Source organism: Somniosus microcephalus, chromosome 9, assembly GCF_052327205.1.
Source record: "Somniosus microcephalus isolate GS21.2 chromosome 9, FLI_Smic_1.0, whole genome shotgun sequence".
Classification (NCBI taxonomy): domain Eukaryota; kingdom Metazoa; phylum Chordata; class Chondrichthyes; order Squaliformes; family Somniosidae; genus Somniosus; species Somniosus microcephalus.
Window position 1 is genome coordinate 156,683,169 of NC_140995.1, and position 19,816 is coordinate 156,702,984.

Here is a 19,816-nt window from a genome sequence, read left to right on the forward strand (position 1 = left end):
AAGAAACTCAAAAGAGGACAAACAGCAAGTGCAACAGAGACATTTAAAACATGAAGGTGTTTCTGTCGCTTAAGCTGGAGATAAAAGGTAGGTGTTATGTATAGACATCACAGACTGTGCATGAATCTATCTTGACCCTTGTTGGTTCAATGTCTTACCTGCTTGACTTGTGGTAATGCTGACAGCCGCAAATAACCTCTGGGTCCGGCTCAGGTCTGAGACGCCATTCACGGCTTCAACCTCGAATGTGTAGTTGGCATGGGCCAGTAGGTCCACGACTGTCACATATGTATCTGCCAGTCCTGACTGCTGGGGCATGAAGCTGATGCTGCTGCCACAGGACACGCACTCACCCTGCTCCCAGCTGCATCGTTTGCACATGATCCTGTAGGTGACATCGTCCCGACCCCCGGTATCTGCTGGTGGACCCCACTCGAGACTCACTGTCGTCTGGTTTATGTTATAAATGAGATTTTGCGGTGCAGAAGGAGGTCCTTAGGAATCAGAAAACAAATACCAGTCAGATAAAGGCACGCTACCAGACATAGATGTGTACATTTGGTGGACATGTCAAAACGGATGACATTTTTAGCTCTACGTGAGCTGCTTAAAGCTGTTTGCAAGAATTTTCAGACTTTTTTTAAAAAATGTATGTTTTTCTCAATTGTATGCATTTGTTAGATTGCAAAATATTTTAATTGATATAATAGTACTCCAGACCATAGCCCAGACATCCTACTCAAATCAGTGCAATCACTGCCATTCACATTAGACATGGTGGGACAAGGAGAGGTGCACTTCAGAGGAGAACAGTCACTCTTTTAAAGATTGAATGTTTCCTGCCTCCAGCTTCCTTCCCCTCTACTACAAGCGGTGGGCCCTAAATTCGATAGCGCCCAATAACCGGTGCAGAATGCTCAGCACGCTGAGATTGAGCACCTGAAGAGAGAGGCTCAAGGATCTTCCTAAATTTGTTCTCGTTGGCCCCATTTAAATAAATTTGGTGAGTTACAGATGCAAACCAGGCGTCCCGACCCAGGCCCCCGGTCATTCTACGCCTGTTAAATGGAGGCAACAATGCTGCATTTAAGCCCCGGTGACTTTTAAAAGCCTGCATAAAACTAGGGAACAGACAATTGGAACTGAAGAAGTGGATATCTAGATAACTCGCCAACTGCATTACAGGTTCTAATTCAGGTCCATTAGCTGCACAGGCGAGTTAAGCCACACTGTGGGCTGAATTTTACCAACCGCGGCGGGTCCGGGGCGGGCGACGTCCTTGGCGAATCCCGACCCCGCAGCTCTGTCGGTCCGGGCTTCCGACTGGATTTTATGATAACTGGGCTTGTTAAGCCTGCCCTGCGAGGTTCCCAGCCAATTAAAAGGAAGCGGGTCTGATTATGTCATCTGATGATGCGTCATCAGCCTGTTTCCTTAAAGGGGCCATGTCCACATTGATTTTGACAGTTGTGCTGTCAGTGTTCTACAGCATTGAGGTGCTGCAAACACTGACAATCACTGCACAGAGGTGCACGGCTGTACCCAGGCTCTCCCAATACTATGGAGGGAGTCACAGCACGCAGGGAGCTTCTCTTCCATTCCAATGGGCAGAAGAGACCTCCCCAGGAGATCAACGCAGCCTGGTTGCACATGGCACAGGCAGGGATGTCATCAGGAGGACCAGGCTGCAGTGGCGCAAACCTTTCAATGATCTCAGTAGATCACGAAACGTTACTGCCAAGCCACACTCAACCTCATCCTACTGTGCCACTCATCACATCCCCATCACTCTGCCTTCCCTACCCTACTCCTGCACATCCTTACTCACACCAACTTACCTTGCACCTCCACCCATCCCTCTCTATCTACATTATCCCATCTCACTAGCCACCCCTCACACTCAGCCTCACCCTACTGCAAGCATACGAACTAACAATACACAAGGGTAGGCACCTGGGTGGTTTAGCCAATGTTCATGTGAAGTTTCTGTTAATGTGGTGTCAAACATTGAAATCTATATTTTCAACACTTTGTATTCTTGAACAGATCCGTGTGCATCTTTGGAAGTGGCTTAGTGTGTTGCAGTGAATGGTGAGACATAACGGTACCTGCCCCCCCCCTCCCACCGCCCCCCCCCCCAATGGTCATGAGTGTGAAAGGAATGGCTTTGACATTGTAGGGATGCTTTATGGTGCTGGCGTGGGGTAGTGCCAACCTGGCGCATCATGTGGTAGCCAGGGTGTACAGCGTCAAGTGAAGTAAATCTGGCCATGGTGAGGCCATCCCTGCCCTCCCGGGCAGCAATGTGCTTGGGTGCTGATGCCCTGTGTCCTGTGCAGCATCAGGGGGTTGCGAAGAAGGTTGGTGCTGTTGTTGGTGCTGCTGGTGTGCCTGGTGATGCTGGTGTGCCTGGTGCTGCTGGTGTTGGGGCTGATTGTGGTGGGATTCTGAGGACCAAGGTGAGAGTTTTTCAAGGGCACCGATGCTGATGGAATAGATGGCAACTGAAGTTGAGATGACACAAGCGATCTGTCAATGGTGAGAGATGTTGCTCCAAGGAGGTGACACTGGATAGAGAGTTTACTTCAAACACTTCAAACCTCCATAAAGCTGAATAGTGTATTCCAAATCCTGAAGGCTCCAGCTTCTAAGACTGGAAATTGAACAGCTGTGAAATGGTTGCTTTTATACCACTTTTGCAGCTGTCAACTATTCACAGCAATGGAGAGTCACTGAGAACCCGACACACTTGCCTGATGTGATCCCCTAGCGCCAGGAATCTTGTAAAAAACATGGAAAAATCATTAGGACCTGGTAAAATGCTGCTTAAATACCCTTAAGCAGCTTCTAATGTGTCTCAATTGCCTGACCCGCCACTTAGTGCCGGGTCTGCGAACCGCAGGCAGAGCCGGCACTAGGGAAATTAACATGGAGGCGGGTTCAGAGCGGACTTCTGCTCCCGCTGTCAATCACTGCCATTTTGACAGCAGACCCGCCTCTAAACTCGCACTCGCAGCTCCGGTAAGATTCCGGCCTGTATGCCTGAAAGCCATGCTTTGCTGTAACAAGGCAAAATGAGTGAACTTACTTGTACAAGATACAGAGGGAGGGTCGGTGAGGGCCCTGTAGTAGCCATCCTTACATTCACACCGTGAGGAGCCTTCCTGATCTGTGTGACTGTGAGCTGGGCAGCGGGCACACTGATGGTCCTGCAACGATGACTTATAGAATCCTCGTCCACAAGCTGCAAAATATATACTTTTAATGTCAGTCACTTTGTCAGCTGTACATGGTCAAAGTTCAGTGCAGATTTCATTAAGAACATCATGAAGATTAATTGATAAACAAGAAACAATGGTCACATAATACACATCAGGATTTAGCTTATGTACTAGGTAAGGTTCTGGAAGTCAAGACAAGATGCATTCATCACCGACAACGAACACCCCTTCAGCTCATTAATGGTCATTATGGTGCCTCAGTGTTCACCATTAATGTAGAGAAAATAAATCACTTCATGCCAGGATTTAGGTCAGTACAGAGTTCTCTCAGCTAACTGTAGTTTGCCCATCAACATTATAGCAACTGAATCTCTTTTCTCCCTAAAGCAAATTAATACAAATCCCTCACTGTGTCTTTGCTGGAAAACCAATAGGATTCTGGAATTATTCTAAATCTTACAGGATTTGCAGTTGACCCTATACAAGTTCTGAATCTAAAGTTATACAAATATTGGACACGTTGTTAAAAAGACAATATTCCATTAGGCCACAAACAGAATATATCAGAAGATGCAGCAGGCGAATATTCATCTGGCGCAAATATATTTTGGCCCCATGCTCTGGATCTGCTTCCACCAAGCCCTGCATTTTGGAACTAGTGCTGGACCTATTTGGAGAAGTGGACCAGGAACAGAGGATGGTCGGGATGATGTTCTTCTCCCAACCTTGTGTTGAGGTTGCGCAGGTTTTTTTAAAAAAAGGTAACAATGTTGAGACTGTAGTGTATGTACCTTTAAGGGGAGAACAACTTTTTACAGCTCCTGTATACTGTAGTACCGGCAGTGACCACACCTGTATATAAACCCTGAGTAGGGATCTGTACTGTTAGTTTTAGAGTAACCCTCATCCAGTAAACACCTGTTGATTGTTCCTCTGCAGTCTCTGTCTATTTATTGAAGGACACCATACATCAAGATTCACGGATTTAACATTGGCGACGAGTGGATTCAAACCTACCTGCAACTCTGCATCACCTCCCAGGGATTCGCTCCTGGAGAACAGTGAAAGAAGAAGGCCGAGTCCAGAAATACGGGCGTCGACCATCCAGAGAAGACTTGAGCATCACAGAGGAGGCTGTGGAGAGCTGGGCTTGGTTCTCCAGTCATGACGATCCAGCGCAACGGGCTGGCAACAGGTACGGCGCAGACCCTTCCCGGACAGCGGCGGCTGGAGCCGACCGACGGCACAGAAAAAGGCCGAGCAGCGTCGACAGGGTAAGAGAGAGGGTAAAGCGCACAGGGCGCAGCCGGGGTTGAAGACCGAGCGGCGTCAACGGAAAAAAAAGAGGGTAAAGCGCACAGGGCGCAGCCGGGGTTCAGGACCGAGCGGCGTCAACGAGAGAGGCGCACAGGAAAACGCACAGAGCACGGCCGGTGTTCAAGGGCTGAGCAGCGTCCGCGGGGGGGGAAGAAAGGAAAGTGCGGGAGACGCCATTTGAGCCGCAGCGGAGAAGAAGGGAGAGCGCGGGAGACGCCATTTTTGAGCCGCAGCGGAGAAGAAGGGAGAGCGCGGGAGACGCCATTTTGAACCACAGTGGAGAAGAAGGGAGAGCGCGGGAAGAAAGTAAAGCGCGGGAGACGCCATTTTGAGCCAGCGGAGAAGAAGGGAGAGCGCGGGAGACGCCATTTTTAGCCAGTCTAACCACACCCAGGGATGCCGAAGAGTGGCAGTGTCACAGCGTTCGACAATGAAGTCGAAGATTGGGCGACATATGTAGAACGCATAGAAGTGTACTGCAAGGCGAATGAAGTGCCAAATGCCAGGAAAGCACTGGTATTGTTGAATTCCATGGGTGCAAAAACATATGGCTTACTGCGAAACCTAGTAACCCCAGAGAAGCCAGTGGATAAGGATTTTGAAAGCATAGTGGCAATCCAACGGGACCACTTAAACCCCACACCGCTGCTGATAGCAGAAAGATTTAAGTTTCACAAAAGGAACCAGCATAAAGATGAAAGTAATGCTGAGTATTTAACGGAACTGCGCAAGCTATCGAAACACCGCCAGTTTGGAACGGGACTAGCAGATACTTTAAGGGACAAGTTTGTGTGTGGGCTTCAAAGTGAAGGAACCCAGAAACGGCTTCTATCAGAAAAGGATCTTACGCTGGACAAGGCTTTCAGCATGGCAGTATCACACGAAGCAGCCGCACGGGGCGCTGCAGAGATACAACGGAGACCGCAAGAATATGGCACAAATGAAATGTCATATGGAGCAGTGAAGTGTTATCGCTGCGGCAGAACAACACACGACCATAAGGATTGTTGGTTCAAGGATCAAGTGTGCAGACAGTGTGGAAAAGTACGACACATAGCAAGAGTCTGCAGGTCGGGAAAGAAAACCAGCAGCAAGAAATCTCCACAGGAGAAGTACAAAAAGGTACATAAGGTGACGGAGAGTAGTTCAGACGAACAGAAAAGTGATACAGACTCCGGAAACAAGGAGCTGGGTTGTCTGAAACTACATAATGTAATCAAAATGGAGGATCACCAAACTATCTGGGTCACGCTCAAGATAGACGGAGTCCAAGTGAAAATGGAATTGGACACAGGATTAGCCCTAACAGTCATAAACCGAAGGGACTACAAGCGGCTATTCTCACACATACCCTTGAGAGATACAGAGATTGTCTTGAAGACGTACACAGGGCAAAAAGTCTACCCCAAAGGAAAAATAAGGGTGAACGTGATATACAACGGCAAGGAAACAACAAAAATGGACCTATATGTATTGCCAGATGGAGGATCACCACTACTAGGACGTGAATGGATCCGGAAGATACAGCTAGATTGGCATTCCATACAAGCACTGACGGTAGATGCCAAAAAGGATGACGACGTCACACCTGGACGACTGTCAAAAATGCTAACTGATGCACAAGAAGTGTTCCAGGAGGGACTCGGAACACTAAAAGGCATAACAGCGACAATCAAAATTGAGGAAAATGCAAGCCCAAAGTTTAAGGCCAGACCGGTGCCTTATGCGATCCGCCCAGCTGTCGAAGCAGAGCTGGAAGGTTTGGAACGTTCTGGAGTACTGTCCAAAGTGGACTGGAGCGAGTGGGCTACACACATCGTTCCTGTAATGAAGAGGTCGTTGAGTAATGCGCCTGGGGAACCAAAGAAGGTTCGCATCTGTGGGGAGTTTAAGGTGACAGTGAACCCAGCCCTTCACACGGTACAATATCCGCTTCCGCGGATTGAAGATATTTTCGCCTCGCTATCTGGTGGAAAATGCTTCACTAAGATTGTTCTGGCCCAGGCGTACGTGCAAATGGAGGTAGAAGAAGCCTCGAAACAGTACCTCACGATCAACACTCACAAAGGTCTCTACCAATACAACTGGCTGGTGTTCGGGGTAGCATCAGCTCCGGCTATTTGGCAAAGGGCAATGGATCAAGTCCTGCAAGGGATTCCAGGGACCCAGTGTTATGTGGACGACATCCTGGTCACGGGCGAAAATGACAGTGATCACCTCGCCAACCTGGAGAAGGTGCTCACTAGATTGAAGGAATATGGGCTTCGAGCTAATCGCCACAAATGCGAGTTTTTCCAGAAGCAGATCTCGTATTGTGGCCACGTTATTGATGAAGAGGGGTTACATAAGTCCCCTGAAAAGATTGAGGCAGTAGTCAAGGCTCCAGCACCGGAAAATGTGTCACAACTGAGGTCGTTCCTCGGGCTGGTGAACTACTACCATAAGTTCTTGCCGAATTTGTCTACAGTACTACACCCACTGAACACCCTACTGCAAACGGGGGTACCATGGAAGTGGAATGACGAATGTAAACGAGCTTTCCAGAAGTGCAAAGAATTGATCACATCAAAAGAGGTGTTGGCTCATCTCAACCCAGCACTACCAATTCGGTTGGCGTGTGATGCATCACCCTATGGTATTGGAACGGTGCTGTCGCACAAATTCCCGGATGGCTTGGAGAGGCCAGTAGCCTTTGCGCCTCGGTCACTAACATCAGCCGAGCATAACTACGCCCAGATTGACAGGGAGGCCCTCAGCCTAGTGTGGGGAGTGAAAAAGTTCAACCACTATCTGCACGGGCAGAAGTTCACTTTACTGACTGACCACCAACCACTTGTCTCCATCTTTAATCCAAAGAAGGGCGTTCCGGTGATGACTGCGCAACGGCTACAAAGATGGTCCCTTTTTCTAGGGGCGAACCAATATGAAATAGGGTATAAGGGCACGAAACAGCATGGAAACGCTGATGGGCTATCACGCCTGCCACTGCCTACTGCGGAGGAAGCACCAGCAGTTGACCCTGTCGAAATATTTTATTCGACTATAATTGAACGCTTACCAGTAACTAACGCGGATATAGAGGAGACCCGAAATGACCCGGCACTGTCTCGGGTATATGATTTGATGGTGAAGGGATGGCCAACACATGGCGACTCACTGTTGCCAGCATTCTCATCCAGAAGAGAACAGCTGTCAGTATGCCAGGGGACCTTGATGTGTGGATCCCGAGTGGTAATTCCACCCAAGTTAAGGGAGAGAGTGCTCAATGAGCTTCACGAAGGCCATCTGGGAGAGGTGAAAATGAAAAGCCTTGCTAGGGCTTATGTGTGGTGGCCGGGGATTGATCAGCAAATCGAGGACCTGACAAAGAGCTGCTCAGGATGCCAGAAGGTCCAAAATGCACCACCACATGCCCCTCTACACCCATGGGAGTGGCCCTCCTCTCCATGGCAACGGGTGCATATTGATTTTGCTGGTCCATTCATGGACTCAATATTTTTAATAGCCGTGGATGCGCACTTGAAATGGCCTGAGGTGATCAAAATGTCCTCCACCAACATGGAGAAAACGATTGCAGTCCTACGGACCATATTTGCCAGGGACGGCTTGCCAGAGCAGATTTGCTCTGATAATGGACCACAGTTTGTGTCCAAAGAGTTTCGGAAATTTATGAGAAGGAATGGGGTAAGGCATTACACATCTGCCCCGTATCATCCAGCCACAAATGGATTGGCTGAGAGGTTCATACAAACCTTTAAAAAGGCAGTAAGGGCCATGTGCGATGACGACATTCCACTGCAGCATAAGGTGGACAATTTCCTGTTAGCCTACAGAAATGCGACACATGCAGTTACCAACCATGGTGTTCTTTAACCGAAGGTTGAGATGTCGTCTGGATTTGCTCAGACCAAATGTACGAAGAAATGTTGAGAATAAGCAATTCCAGCACATCAATGAGAAGCTGACAAGGAGCTTCAATGTAGAGCAACCAGTCTTGGCCCGCGACTGCTGAACAGAGAAATGCCAACCAGGAACGATATGCACACGGCAGGGGCCACTAATGTACACAGTGGATGTTGGGGAGAACATTGTGAGACGCCATGTCGACCAGATCCTAGCGTCACAGGAACGAGTCAACCCCATGTCTCGCGTACCTGGTGATGAACCCGACATACAGGTAGCATCTACCCCAGAAACAGTAGCATCGGAAGCTGATGAACCAACCGATGACAGGGGGGCAGAATCGCCTCCGCACCAAGAGCAAGACACTCAGGAAAGGCGCTATCCAGAAAGAATCAGGAAGCTGCCCCAAAGACTGAATTTATAAATGGACTATTTTCAGTTAATGTTGCATGTTAAAAGTGTTAACTGTTAAATGAATGTTATGGTACTGTTAATCTAAAAGGGGAGGAATTGTAGTGTATGTACCTTTAAGGGGCGAACTACTTTTTACAGCTCCTGTATACTGTAGTACCGGCAGTGACCACACCTGTATATAAACCCTGAGTAGGGATCTGTACTGTTAGTTTTAGAGTAACCCTCATCCAGTAAACACCTGTTGATTGTTCCTCTGCAGTCTCTGTCTATTTATTGAAGGACACCATACATCAAGATTCACGGATTTAACAGAGACCATATCTTATTTGCAAAGAATAAAACAAGTGTTAGCACAAAGCACCGTGCAACCCTTTGTGCTACAGTATATGGAATTAAAAATATCCAGATAACCTCGGAACAAAAGATACAACCTTTGCTCCTCCAATGCTTTTGTAACACCTTTGCACTAAGGAAAGCTCTAGCACCAACTTGTGGCACTATATTTGGTCACCATTTCTTTCTAAAAGCTGATGCAAGTGGGTTTTGTAGGATAGAGAAAATTAAAGTAAAATACAGAATAATGTTCAGTTACCACACTGCAATGGATTATTAGGTAGCAATGTAACAGTGCTGTCAGGCCTACTCTTGCTCTGAATGGGTTTATGCCCATGGGTTTAAGTGTCACTCCAGAGACTTGAACCCATACCCTAGGTTGACACTTCAGTGCCGTATGGAGGGAGTGCTAAGCTGTTGGAGGTGCCATCTTTTGGATAAGATTTTAAACCTGAGGTCTGCCTCTCAGGTAGACATAAAATATTCTATAGCACTATTTGAAGATGAGCAGGGGCATTTCAGCCTATATTGAACCCTCAGCCAACATTACTAAAACAGATTATCTGATCATTTATTTCAATGTTGTTTGTAGGGCCTTGCTGTGCGCAAATTGCCTGCCACGTTTCATACATTACAACAGTGACAACACTTCAAAAGTTCTTCATTGGCTGTAAAGCGTGTTGGGATGTCCTGAGGTCGTGAACATCGTTAAATACAAGTCTTTCTTTCTCTTTCTATATGACACCCAAAAAATACAAGGTAAAATTGTCAATTTACAACTATTATTTGAACTCTGAGTTTAGTTTACTGACTTTGTCAGTACCTAGTTATTTGTCATCTTCAATGCTCAATTTTGTGCATCTTATTTTTAGTTTTTTTTTATAATTTTCAAAAGATAACTGTGAAGTTGATATATTCACACACATAGAATAACAATTTTAAAAATCGGTACAGCCGGACTCAGGGCACACAAGATGAGTAAGGATTAGAGATCAGAGTCACAATCTGGTGAGTGCCTTGTTTGTAATGTTGGGTCATTACTACAGCATCCTGCACAGAGCTTGTCAAATCCACGTGGGTTCACAGATATATCCTTCTGGAATTAACCTTTATCCCAGAAAACCCTCGCAATGTCATTGTGCTTGAGCTCTTGGTGTGTGGAGCTTTTTCTGTGCATGGCTGGCTGAGTTCCAGTGTGCACCTTGTCCTTGAGGTGTGATGACACTGACACAAGAGGATTGATGACTGGCATTATCACTCAAAGTATACTAATGAATAATCTGTGCGTCTGAAAAATTCCATGACCTGGTATATATTAGAAAAATGTTTAAAGCGTTGTTTTATTAATGCTCACAACACTTTACAACCTACAGTGTTTATATACAGTTGAGGCACAGCGCTGTGACTGGGAATGCAAAAACATCATTTTGTCTGTTGATAAAAATGTATTATTGTTATGTTCATTTCAGTAAGAATGACTATCAGAAATGCTCTGCAATGGCTCAGTTGGTAAGTGTACCAGCCAGCATGGAACGGAGTCATAAAGACCAGGAAAATCCAATGCAAGATAGTAAAAGGAGTGTTCTTCAGTAATACTCTAAATCAAAGATATGTCAATGATGCCTGGCACAGCTTTCTGGCCTGGTGAGGATCAGTTTCTGGGACAAATAGGGACATCACAGTGAAGCCTCATACCCTCAATGACCATGGCATTTGATGGGGAGAAAATCAGCCAGAGTTTGCACACCTGATCACTATCATGTGTCCTCTGCTAGAAGGTTCATTTGTGTAGATATCAAGGGGGGACAGAATGAGGCTTTTCTGTAATGCCCTCCACTGTTTAACACTCTGGGAACACTCTTTTTCTTGTTCCACACATAAAGAATGGCTACTTAGGTAGAATCCAAGAAGGTAGCCAGCTCCCTGGAACCCAAACGTAGATTGGTGACTTCAGAAGGGGGGCGGGGGGGGGCGGAAGGGAGAGAGAAAAATGTCCTCTAAGCCTGTGTTGCTCGATCGTTTGCCCTGGGAACAGACCCTTGCCATGCTAGAACACTGTGCCAAGCATTATTGACATCATGATTTAGGGTACTTTTAATGAAGAACACTTTTTTTCAACCATGGGAGATGCTAACTTTAGTCAATGCCACTGTGGTAGACATGATTGCCTGGATATTAACAGGGGCGGGTTATGTAGGCGGGTGGGGGCTGAAGTTTCGAACGGGAAGGGTTTCCCCGCACGCTGAGGAGTTTTAACTCCACATCATCCACCTTTTGCCCTGGACAGCCTGATTGACTGGCTTGGCTTCCAGTCAGGCGGAGAGCACTCTGGAGCGGGCAGCAGGACCAGGTAGGTCTGATCCATGACCCCGGGGGGTGGGGGAGTCCAATCCCGGGGAGGTGGAGGGCTCCGATTCCCGAACCCAGCGGCCTGGTTTCCCAAGGCCTGGGAAACCAGGCCGCCCACTGTAAAACCTATAAAGCTGGTTAAATCAGAGGCTGCCAGCCTCATTAAAATATTTAAATTGCCAACCTGTCTTCTGGGAACGTGTTAGCTGCCCGCCCCTTGTCCAGCCTCTGTTAAACACGGAAGTGGGTGGGTTGGAGGCGGGTTGGGGTCAGGGTTCAGATTTTTAAAATTTTAACACCTGACCTGAACCCAATCCACCTGTTTTTGTGTGCTAAAATTCCCCCCAATGTCTCTGAAGATTAGCAAATGCAGCAATCGAAATGCTAAAGTATTCTGTGAACAGCAAGTAAGAGGCTCTCAGATCCCCATCATAGTCTAAACACGTTAGCGTGGCTCTCAGAGTTTGCTCGCTGATTAGATTCAGGGCCCTTTGAAGTTAAGTAAATCCCAATGCTGTCTTCTATTTTCCTGCTTTCTGAAAATTAATTTTGTGAAGGTGTGGCATGGTGATGCAGTGTAGCACAGATTGATAAGTCGCAGAATTGATTTCCTACTCCATGGAGTTTCCAGTTTCAGCCATATCGTTCTGTGGCTAAATGCCTTAGAATTTTCAAATAATGAAAATCTAAAAGCTATCATTAAAAAGCGAGCATCATATGGCAAAGGCTCAAGCTACAGGACTAGCACTGCTCCATGGACCACTAGCAAAGCCATCAACATGGGGGAATTATTGGGAGTGACACGTGTGATTAGTAAGAGTGACACAGATCATAAACGCATTAAATGTACAGATCCATGTTTATATTTAAGAGTAAATCAAAATAGGTCGCATTATTAAACTAAAATGAGCCACTGTCATCAATAAGTGACAGAAAGCAGATCTGCTCAGATGGTAGCGCGTTAGCCTTTTTAAAACAAAAAGCACGCACGCCATGGAGTTACAGCGTTTCCTGACTATAACTATTCCCACCCCCGGCCAAGTGAATATCGGGGCCTTTCTCTCGTATTGTTACTCCTCCCCTGACCTATAATCTTGCACTTTTAACATTTGCATCCCCTTTTAATTCCACCCTGTCGTGTATGTACCCGTCTACCTTTAAGAGAACTATTGTATGTAACCGTTCACCTTTAAGAGAACTACTTTAGGTGTGGCACTACTTGTTTGGCTTCTGTATACTGTAATACCGACGGTGACCACACCGGTATATAAGTGTTGTGGCATGATTCCTTGGGCAGATTCGCCCTGACCTTCGAATAGTAAAGACCTGTTTGTTTGTTATTCCTGAAGTCTGTGTTGTTATTAACTGTACAACCCACAGACTTTACAGTGGCGACGAGTCCGATCGTACCCTGCGGCAAGACTACCAAAGCAACTAAAGAGCGTCGAAGAGAGGCAACCGCCCTCGTCGTTCTGCTGGAAGAAAACACGAGGCTGCAGCAATAGAAAGGAGGAAGACTTTAGCAACAAAAGCTTCCATCAGCAACAGGCACTGACTACCCTTCTACCACGGTGCGGAGTGAGCCGATCAGCAGGAAACAAGGCGGCCGCGGAGACTGTGAGTAGGGAAAAGTGTAACGAAATCCGGAGGATAAGGGCTGTGCACTCGACCACGGTCGAGGGGGAGCAGAGCTGGTCAGGAAGGTGGGTCCAACGGCATCGTGAGATAGCCGGACCGCGATCGGCGGGAAAAGCCGGGCAGCGACCGAAGCCACGAAGCGCCGAGACCGGGAGCAGGCGTGGGAAGAGAGAAACTCAGCCGCAGCCGGGGAGGGAAGCACCGGACTGCGTGAGGGCTGGGAGGCGAACGGGAGCCGGGCGTGTGGGAGAGGCAGAGCCGACCAAAGGAGGCTGCGCGAGAGCCAGTCCAGCGGCTGAACTGTTCTCCACCAACGGGGTACCCAGCGCCGGTAGAGCCGAACGTGGGGGAGAGAGAGACAGAGCCGAGCAAGGGGAGAGAGACTGCGCGAGAGCCAGTCCAGCGGCTGAACTGTTCTCCGTGAACGGGGTACCCAGCGCCGGTAGAGCCGTGCGAGCGGGAGAGAAAGACTGAGCCGAGTAAGGGGAGCTGTGCGGAAGCCAGCCCAGCGGCTGAACCTGTCCGCTGTGGGGAAAGCGTACCCCTCCCACCAGGGAAGAAACACGGGAAGCCGCCATTAGGCGGAGAAGACGACAGACGCGGGAGACCGCCATTGAAGGGGCGGGGAGAGAAGGAAAGAGCGGGAAACCGCCATTTTCGCGGGAAAAACCGCCATCTTAGAAATAAATAAATAATAAATAAGAATTTAAAGAAATACTTGTGCTGCTCCCAAGGAAAGGAAGATGCCTAAGCGAGGGAATATTAACGATTTTAATTCTGAGATAGAAGACTGGGCCACGTACGTGGAACGCATCGAGATCTATTGTGAAGCCAACAAAATAGAGGAAGACGACAAAGCGATAACATTGCTAAACTCGATGGGCGCAAAGACATACGGGCTCTTGAAGCATCTACTAGCACCAGCTAAACCGGCGGATCAGACTTTCGAAGGGATTGTGGCTGTTCTGAAGGACCACTTGAACCCCACACCGTTGATGTTGGCTGAACGATTCAAATTCTATGCAAGAACGCAACGGAAAGACGAAAGCAACGCGGAATATTTGGTCGAACTGCGTAGGCTAGCGAAATGCTGCCAGTTCGGAGGGAATCTGACAGAGGCACTGCGAGACAAGTTCGTATGCGGATTGTCCAAGGAAGGGACACAAAAGCGACTACTCGAAGAGAACGACCTCATACTTGACAGGGCTGTCCTTATAGCCGCATCGCATGAAGCCGCAGCGAAAGGAACGGCGGAAATGCAGCTAAAGGCGGCGGCACTCGGGGTGGACCAAATTACCTCAATTACAACAAAATGCTATCGTTGTGGGAAGACAACACACGACCAGAATCAATGCTGGTTTAAGAACCAAGAATGTAGGAAATGTGGCAAACTGGGTCACATCGCTAAGGTATGCCGGTCAGGGAAGAAGACCAACAACCAAAGGAAGCCACCACAAGAAAAGTACAACAAGGTACACAAGGTGGCTGAGAAGAGTTCAGACGAACAGAATTCAGACTCAGACCCAAACAGCCAGGAGCTGGGTAGTCTGAGAATTCACAATGTGAGTAAGGAAGCTGACCTACAAACTATCTGGGTCATGCTAAAAATAGCTGGAGTCCAAGTAAGAATGGAGTTGGACACTGGATCAGCTCTATCAGTCATAAATCGAAGGGACTACCACCGGCTATTCTCTCACATACCCTTAAGAAATACCAAGTTCGTATTGCAGACATACACGGGGCATAAGGTATACCCCATGGGGAAGATAAGAGTCAAGGTGAGAGATAGGGGTAAAGAACACCCAAGAATGAACTTGTACGTATTATCTGAGGGAGGACCACCACTTCTAGGACGAGAGTGGATCAAGAAAATAGACATGGAATGGCACTATCTAAAAGCCATAATGAGTGAGGACTCGGTGCAAGCTATCAGCTCAGATTCTGAAACGGATGACGATAAGACCAACTCAAATATGGAAGACAAGGCTAAAATGAACTTGCCGACTATGGTGGAGAAAACGAAGACATGCATAAAGGCTTATGCTACCGAGAAGAATAAAGCTTCAGAGCAGAACTCCAGTTTGACAGAGAATTCTGAGCCTGTTCAAGTTAAGGACTTATCCACGACGGAAGAACACCAAACTCGGACTCAAACTTATTTCAAAGTACGACAACAATTAGAACAGTTGAGTTACCGTCTCGTACAAGAGATGAAAACAATGGAAAAGTTCTGGGACACCGAATGGGAGAACCTGGAAAGACAGCAGAGGCAGCTAGCTCAAGCAAAGAGCGACCATAGAGCCATCGTGACCAATTACCGATCACATCTCCCTTATGATGTTCAGGAGTTAGAATATTTGCATGATCTAGAGATACAGCATAAAGGCAAACCACGCTACACTGAGGATTTTGTTCTGCAATTGGAGACGGAGCTAGTGCAAGCAAGGTTAAGAGAAGCTGAATCGCAGTGTGCACTTAAAGATATGCAGAAAAAAATCTTGGACATGGAAAAGAGAAACGCTTCTTTACCTGATGTGAATAATGTGGCCATGTTGCAAGAGGTGCTTATAAGGGCGAAACTGAAAGAAGCTAAGCAAAGGATGTTGGAACTTGAAACACAGAACCAAATCAGCAGTAACCAGCTATGTCGAGCAGAGAAGGAGTGCTATGGTTTACATGAGAAGGTGCAATATCTCTCAGCCCAGAATAAGGGACTACTCACTCAGTTAAATGAAAGTAATCGGAAAATGGCTGAGATAGACTGCAAGAATAAAGAAGATTTGATGGCAGTGAGACTTCGAGAGGCAGATAGCATAGCAGCCTTGGCTGAACTCCAACAGGAAATTGCGAAAGAAGCAAATGAAGAGGAATCTTCAGGAAGCCAGGATGTTATTCCAGTTCTTCTCTACGACTCCTTACAAGCAGAGTGTGAGAAGTTGAAAGAACAGTATGAATAGGCCCAGGCTACAATTCTGGAGGGGGTTAACTCGGCAACCTCCGAAAAGCTAGTTTCAGTAGAAGCATATGAACAACTAAAGGTTGAACATGAGCAAGAAGTCCAAAGGCTGCAGGAAATTCTTGATGAGCTCAAGGCCAAGACAGACTCATCGGTAGAAGTTCCATCCATAGATGAGAAATTAGAGGTGAAAGACATGGCAGAACATGAAAGACAAGATGTCCAAGAACTCATAAAAATATTGAAGGAAACCCAAGACAAATATGAGGCGGCAATGTCCGAGGTTCAACAACTTGAAGAACAGATTCAACTGGGAATCCTTTCAGTGGAAGAAAAGGAAACTGTAAGAAACACAGAGACTGTAAGAATGGTCCCTGAACATGAGCTAGAGAGCATCAGGGCGCAACTTTTCCGAGCGCTGAAAGCCAAAGTACAAGAGGAACAGAAGGTGGAAGCATTGGAGGAAAAGGTGGATGAAATGGAGAAGACTCTGATCCACAGTGTTCCCATGGAAGAGTTAACGGTCAGCCAACTCCTTCATATGCTGAGGGAAAAGACTCTGCAATGGGAACAATCTGAACACGAGCTTCAATCTTCAACGGGAAGGAGTTCGGAGCTCTCAAAAGTTTGGGAAATAGCGGAGGTTGCAAAACAGACTTTACTGGGATGCCAAAAGTACGCTGAATCGCGTCTATGTGAACAACAGAATGTTGAAACAGCTGCTCCAGTAGAAGGATTGAATAGCCCGATCAATCAATCCCCGAGGGAAGGGGAAGTATTGAAATCACAAATGAGGTCATTAGTGAAGGATTTGCAGGAAACCCAGGAAGAGCGGGATGAAGATGAATGCATGAAGAAGTCTTTTCAAGAAAGATGTCTAGGGAAGGAACCACAGTCAGCTAACGTCCAGATGGGTAAGGAGGAAGTAGAAGGCCCTCTCGCTGGCCTAACCCAGGACGAACCCAAATATTACCATGACCTGTTGAGTGACACTGAATATTACGAGGATGTGGTCTGCCCAGTTTGTGATGAAAACTCCCAAAGTGCCGAAATCAGGATGAAGCACTTAAAGTCGAAGGAACATAGAGAGTTGGTGGCGCTACAGCTGGCAGCTGATAAGGGAGCCCCGAGAGTCTCCAAAAAGCAGAAAAGAAAAAGAAGAAGCAGAAGATGATAACTATCGCAAATATTATCACTTCTACCAGATCATGCGTGGACCCTACGAAAGGAGTTAAATCAGTTGGGAAGTAGGAAAATATCAAGGCAACCCAGTTGTTGTAAAAGTCAGCACTGCTGGTTCAGCAGGACGAAAGTTCAAGCTGTTACGTCAAGAAAAGGATATGGAGGAGTCACGCTAGCAATGTGAACCATCTACACCAAAGAGATGTTGTTCGGACCGAGTCAAGATCAGAGACTGAATCTGTGAACTGTTCCCGCAGAGACTGAACCTGTGAACTGTTTCCCACCGAGACTATGTCTGTAAGTTGTTTTACATGAAGTTGAAGATATGTTATGTTTAATGGGGACTCTGTATGTAATAAGCTAAAAAGGGAGGATTGTAGTGTATGTACCCGTCTACCTTTAAGAGAACTATTGTATGTAACCGTTCACCTTTAAGAGAACTACTTTAGGTGTGGCACTACTTGTTTGGCTTCTGTATACTGTAATACCGACGGTGACCACACCAGTATATAAGTGTTGTGGCATGATTCCTTGGGCAGATTCGCCCTGACCTTCGAATAGTAAAGACCTGTTTGTTTGTTATTCCTGAAGTCTGTGTCGTTATTAACTGTACAACCCACAGACTTTACACATCCCTGCCCATACATGTAGTATTATGGGGTTGCTCAGTGGAGATGAGGCTGAAGTGCTAACTTGCATAAAGTAAGCTTGCTTTATTGTGGATCTTTTTGAGATCATGGAACCACGGGATTTTTAGCAATTTTCTTTTCAGAGTTGGATGAAAGAAAGGCTAACACACTACCATCTGAGCAGATCTGCTTTCTGTCACTTATTGATGACAGTGGCTCATTTTAGTTTAATAATGCGACCTATTTTGATTTACTCTTAAATATAAACATGGATCTGTACATTTAATGCGTTTATGATCTGTGTCACTCTTACTAATCACACATGTCACTCCCAATAATTCCCCCATGTTGATGGTTTGCTAGTGGTCCACGGAGCAGTGCTAGTCCTGTAGCTTGAGCCTTTGCCATATGATGCTCGCTTTTTAATGATAGCTTTTAGATTTTCATTATTTGGAATTCTAAGGATTGATGAGTTGCAGAAGTGATTTCCTACTCCATGGAGTTTCCTGCTGGTTGGGCCAGGAGGAAACACTCTTGCTCCTCCTGACTCACAATTAGTGCTGTAAAGGTGCTTACCTGATGGATCCAGCACTTCTCGCCACCTTTTACCTGCCAGGTTTTCCGAGGCTCAGGAAACCGGGCCCACAGTGGTTAAAAATATAAACACTGTTAAAATGAAGGCAAGTTTTCAATGACCAACCTGCCTCCTGAGAGTGGATTGATCACCCGCCCCTCATCCTGGACCCGTTAAAACTGGAAGTGGGCGGATTGGAGGTGGGATGTGTTCCCGTTTCAGATTTTTAACATTTTAATCTCCCACCCAAAACAAACCCACCCATTTTTGGGAGTTAAAGTTACCCCGAAAGAACAAAAAATCAGAAACAACTCCATGTAGAAAATATCTGGGGGGGGTGCGGGGGGGGGGGGTTTAAATGAGAGAGAAAATCAATTATTAAAAACACTAAAATATCCACTTTTCCAATTTATCCTACTTAACAACCTGCATTTTGAGTAAGTATGGCTGAAGCCAATGGCAAAACTTAGTCAAAGAAGAAAAAGTGCACACAGGAAATGGCAGCTTTCATGATCCCTTTTTTCTAGCGCCAGTCGACAAATTACCATGGTGGGATTTCAACTCACTACTTTTGAATTGTTAGGCTTTCACCATAACCAGTGTAGATTGAGAGTTACGAGATATTTAACAACACTGTTGATTTTTTCTTGATGTGAGGGGTGGGGGGGCGGGGGGGCGGAGGGAGGAGAAAACTACTGTTCCCTAAAGTAGGGGGTCAACAGGTGATGTGGGAGGGAAATCCATGATAGAATAATTAGCCATGGACTCTGGATGGAGCGAGGGTTGATGGACTGAATAGCTGTTTCTTCCTCAAGATTTTATGTTCTGATATGGACTAATAATTGCCTTCATCAAGCAAGTCATAAATAAGGGGGGAATGTAATGTAACTTCATCACCTACCTCCCTCCCTAACTCTACGTATGTGTACGATGACTGATGTCCCAACACACTATGCCACAGAGTATCCATTCATACTTATGACATTCAAAGTGGCAGTTTCCAGGTAGGAAGGTGGTGAATGGATACCAGACCCTTTGCCAAGTACTGTATTAAGGAGGAAAATCAAGATTAACAAGTCACCCCAAGTTGCCCTATTGTGCACTGCCTGGAAATAACTCAAGACCAACACGCAGGTTAGCTCATTCATCTTTTTTTCTCAAGTCAGTGAGTGATGCATGACAGAGAGGCCTAAAAGAGGAAAAACAAACCATAAAAATTAGGTGATGAAAAAAGCTGGCAAGTAGCATATCTGCAGTTAACTATAGGGCAGGCATGTTCGCTGCTGATGCAGTGTGTGGG

The 19,816-nt window shown here is 46.6% G+C and overlaps 1 protein-coding gene across 2 annotated transcripts in view; it reads right to left on the minus strand.

Moving 5' to 3' along the window:
- epha7 (eph receptor A7) overlaps positions 1-19,816 on the minus strand; it is a 378,611-nt gene that overhangs the window by 243,089 nt on the left and 115,706 nt on the right. For both annotated transcript variants that reach the window (XM_085997415.1, XM_085997413.1), the window contains exons 4-5: positions 3,089-3,244; positions 159-494 (exon numbers count right to left, since the gene is read on the minus strand). In XM_085997415.1, the coding sequence (XP_085853541.1) occupies positions 159-494; positions 3,089-3,244 (492 nt within the window). The remainder of the gene's footprint in view (positions 1-158; positions 495-3,088; positions 3,245-19,816) is intronic.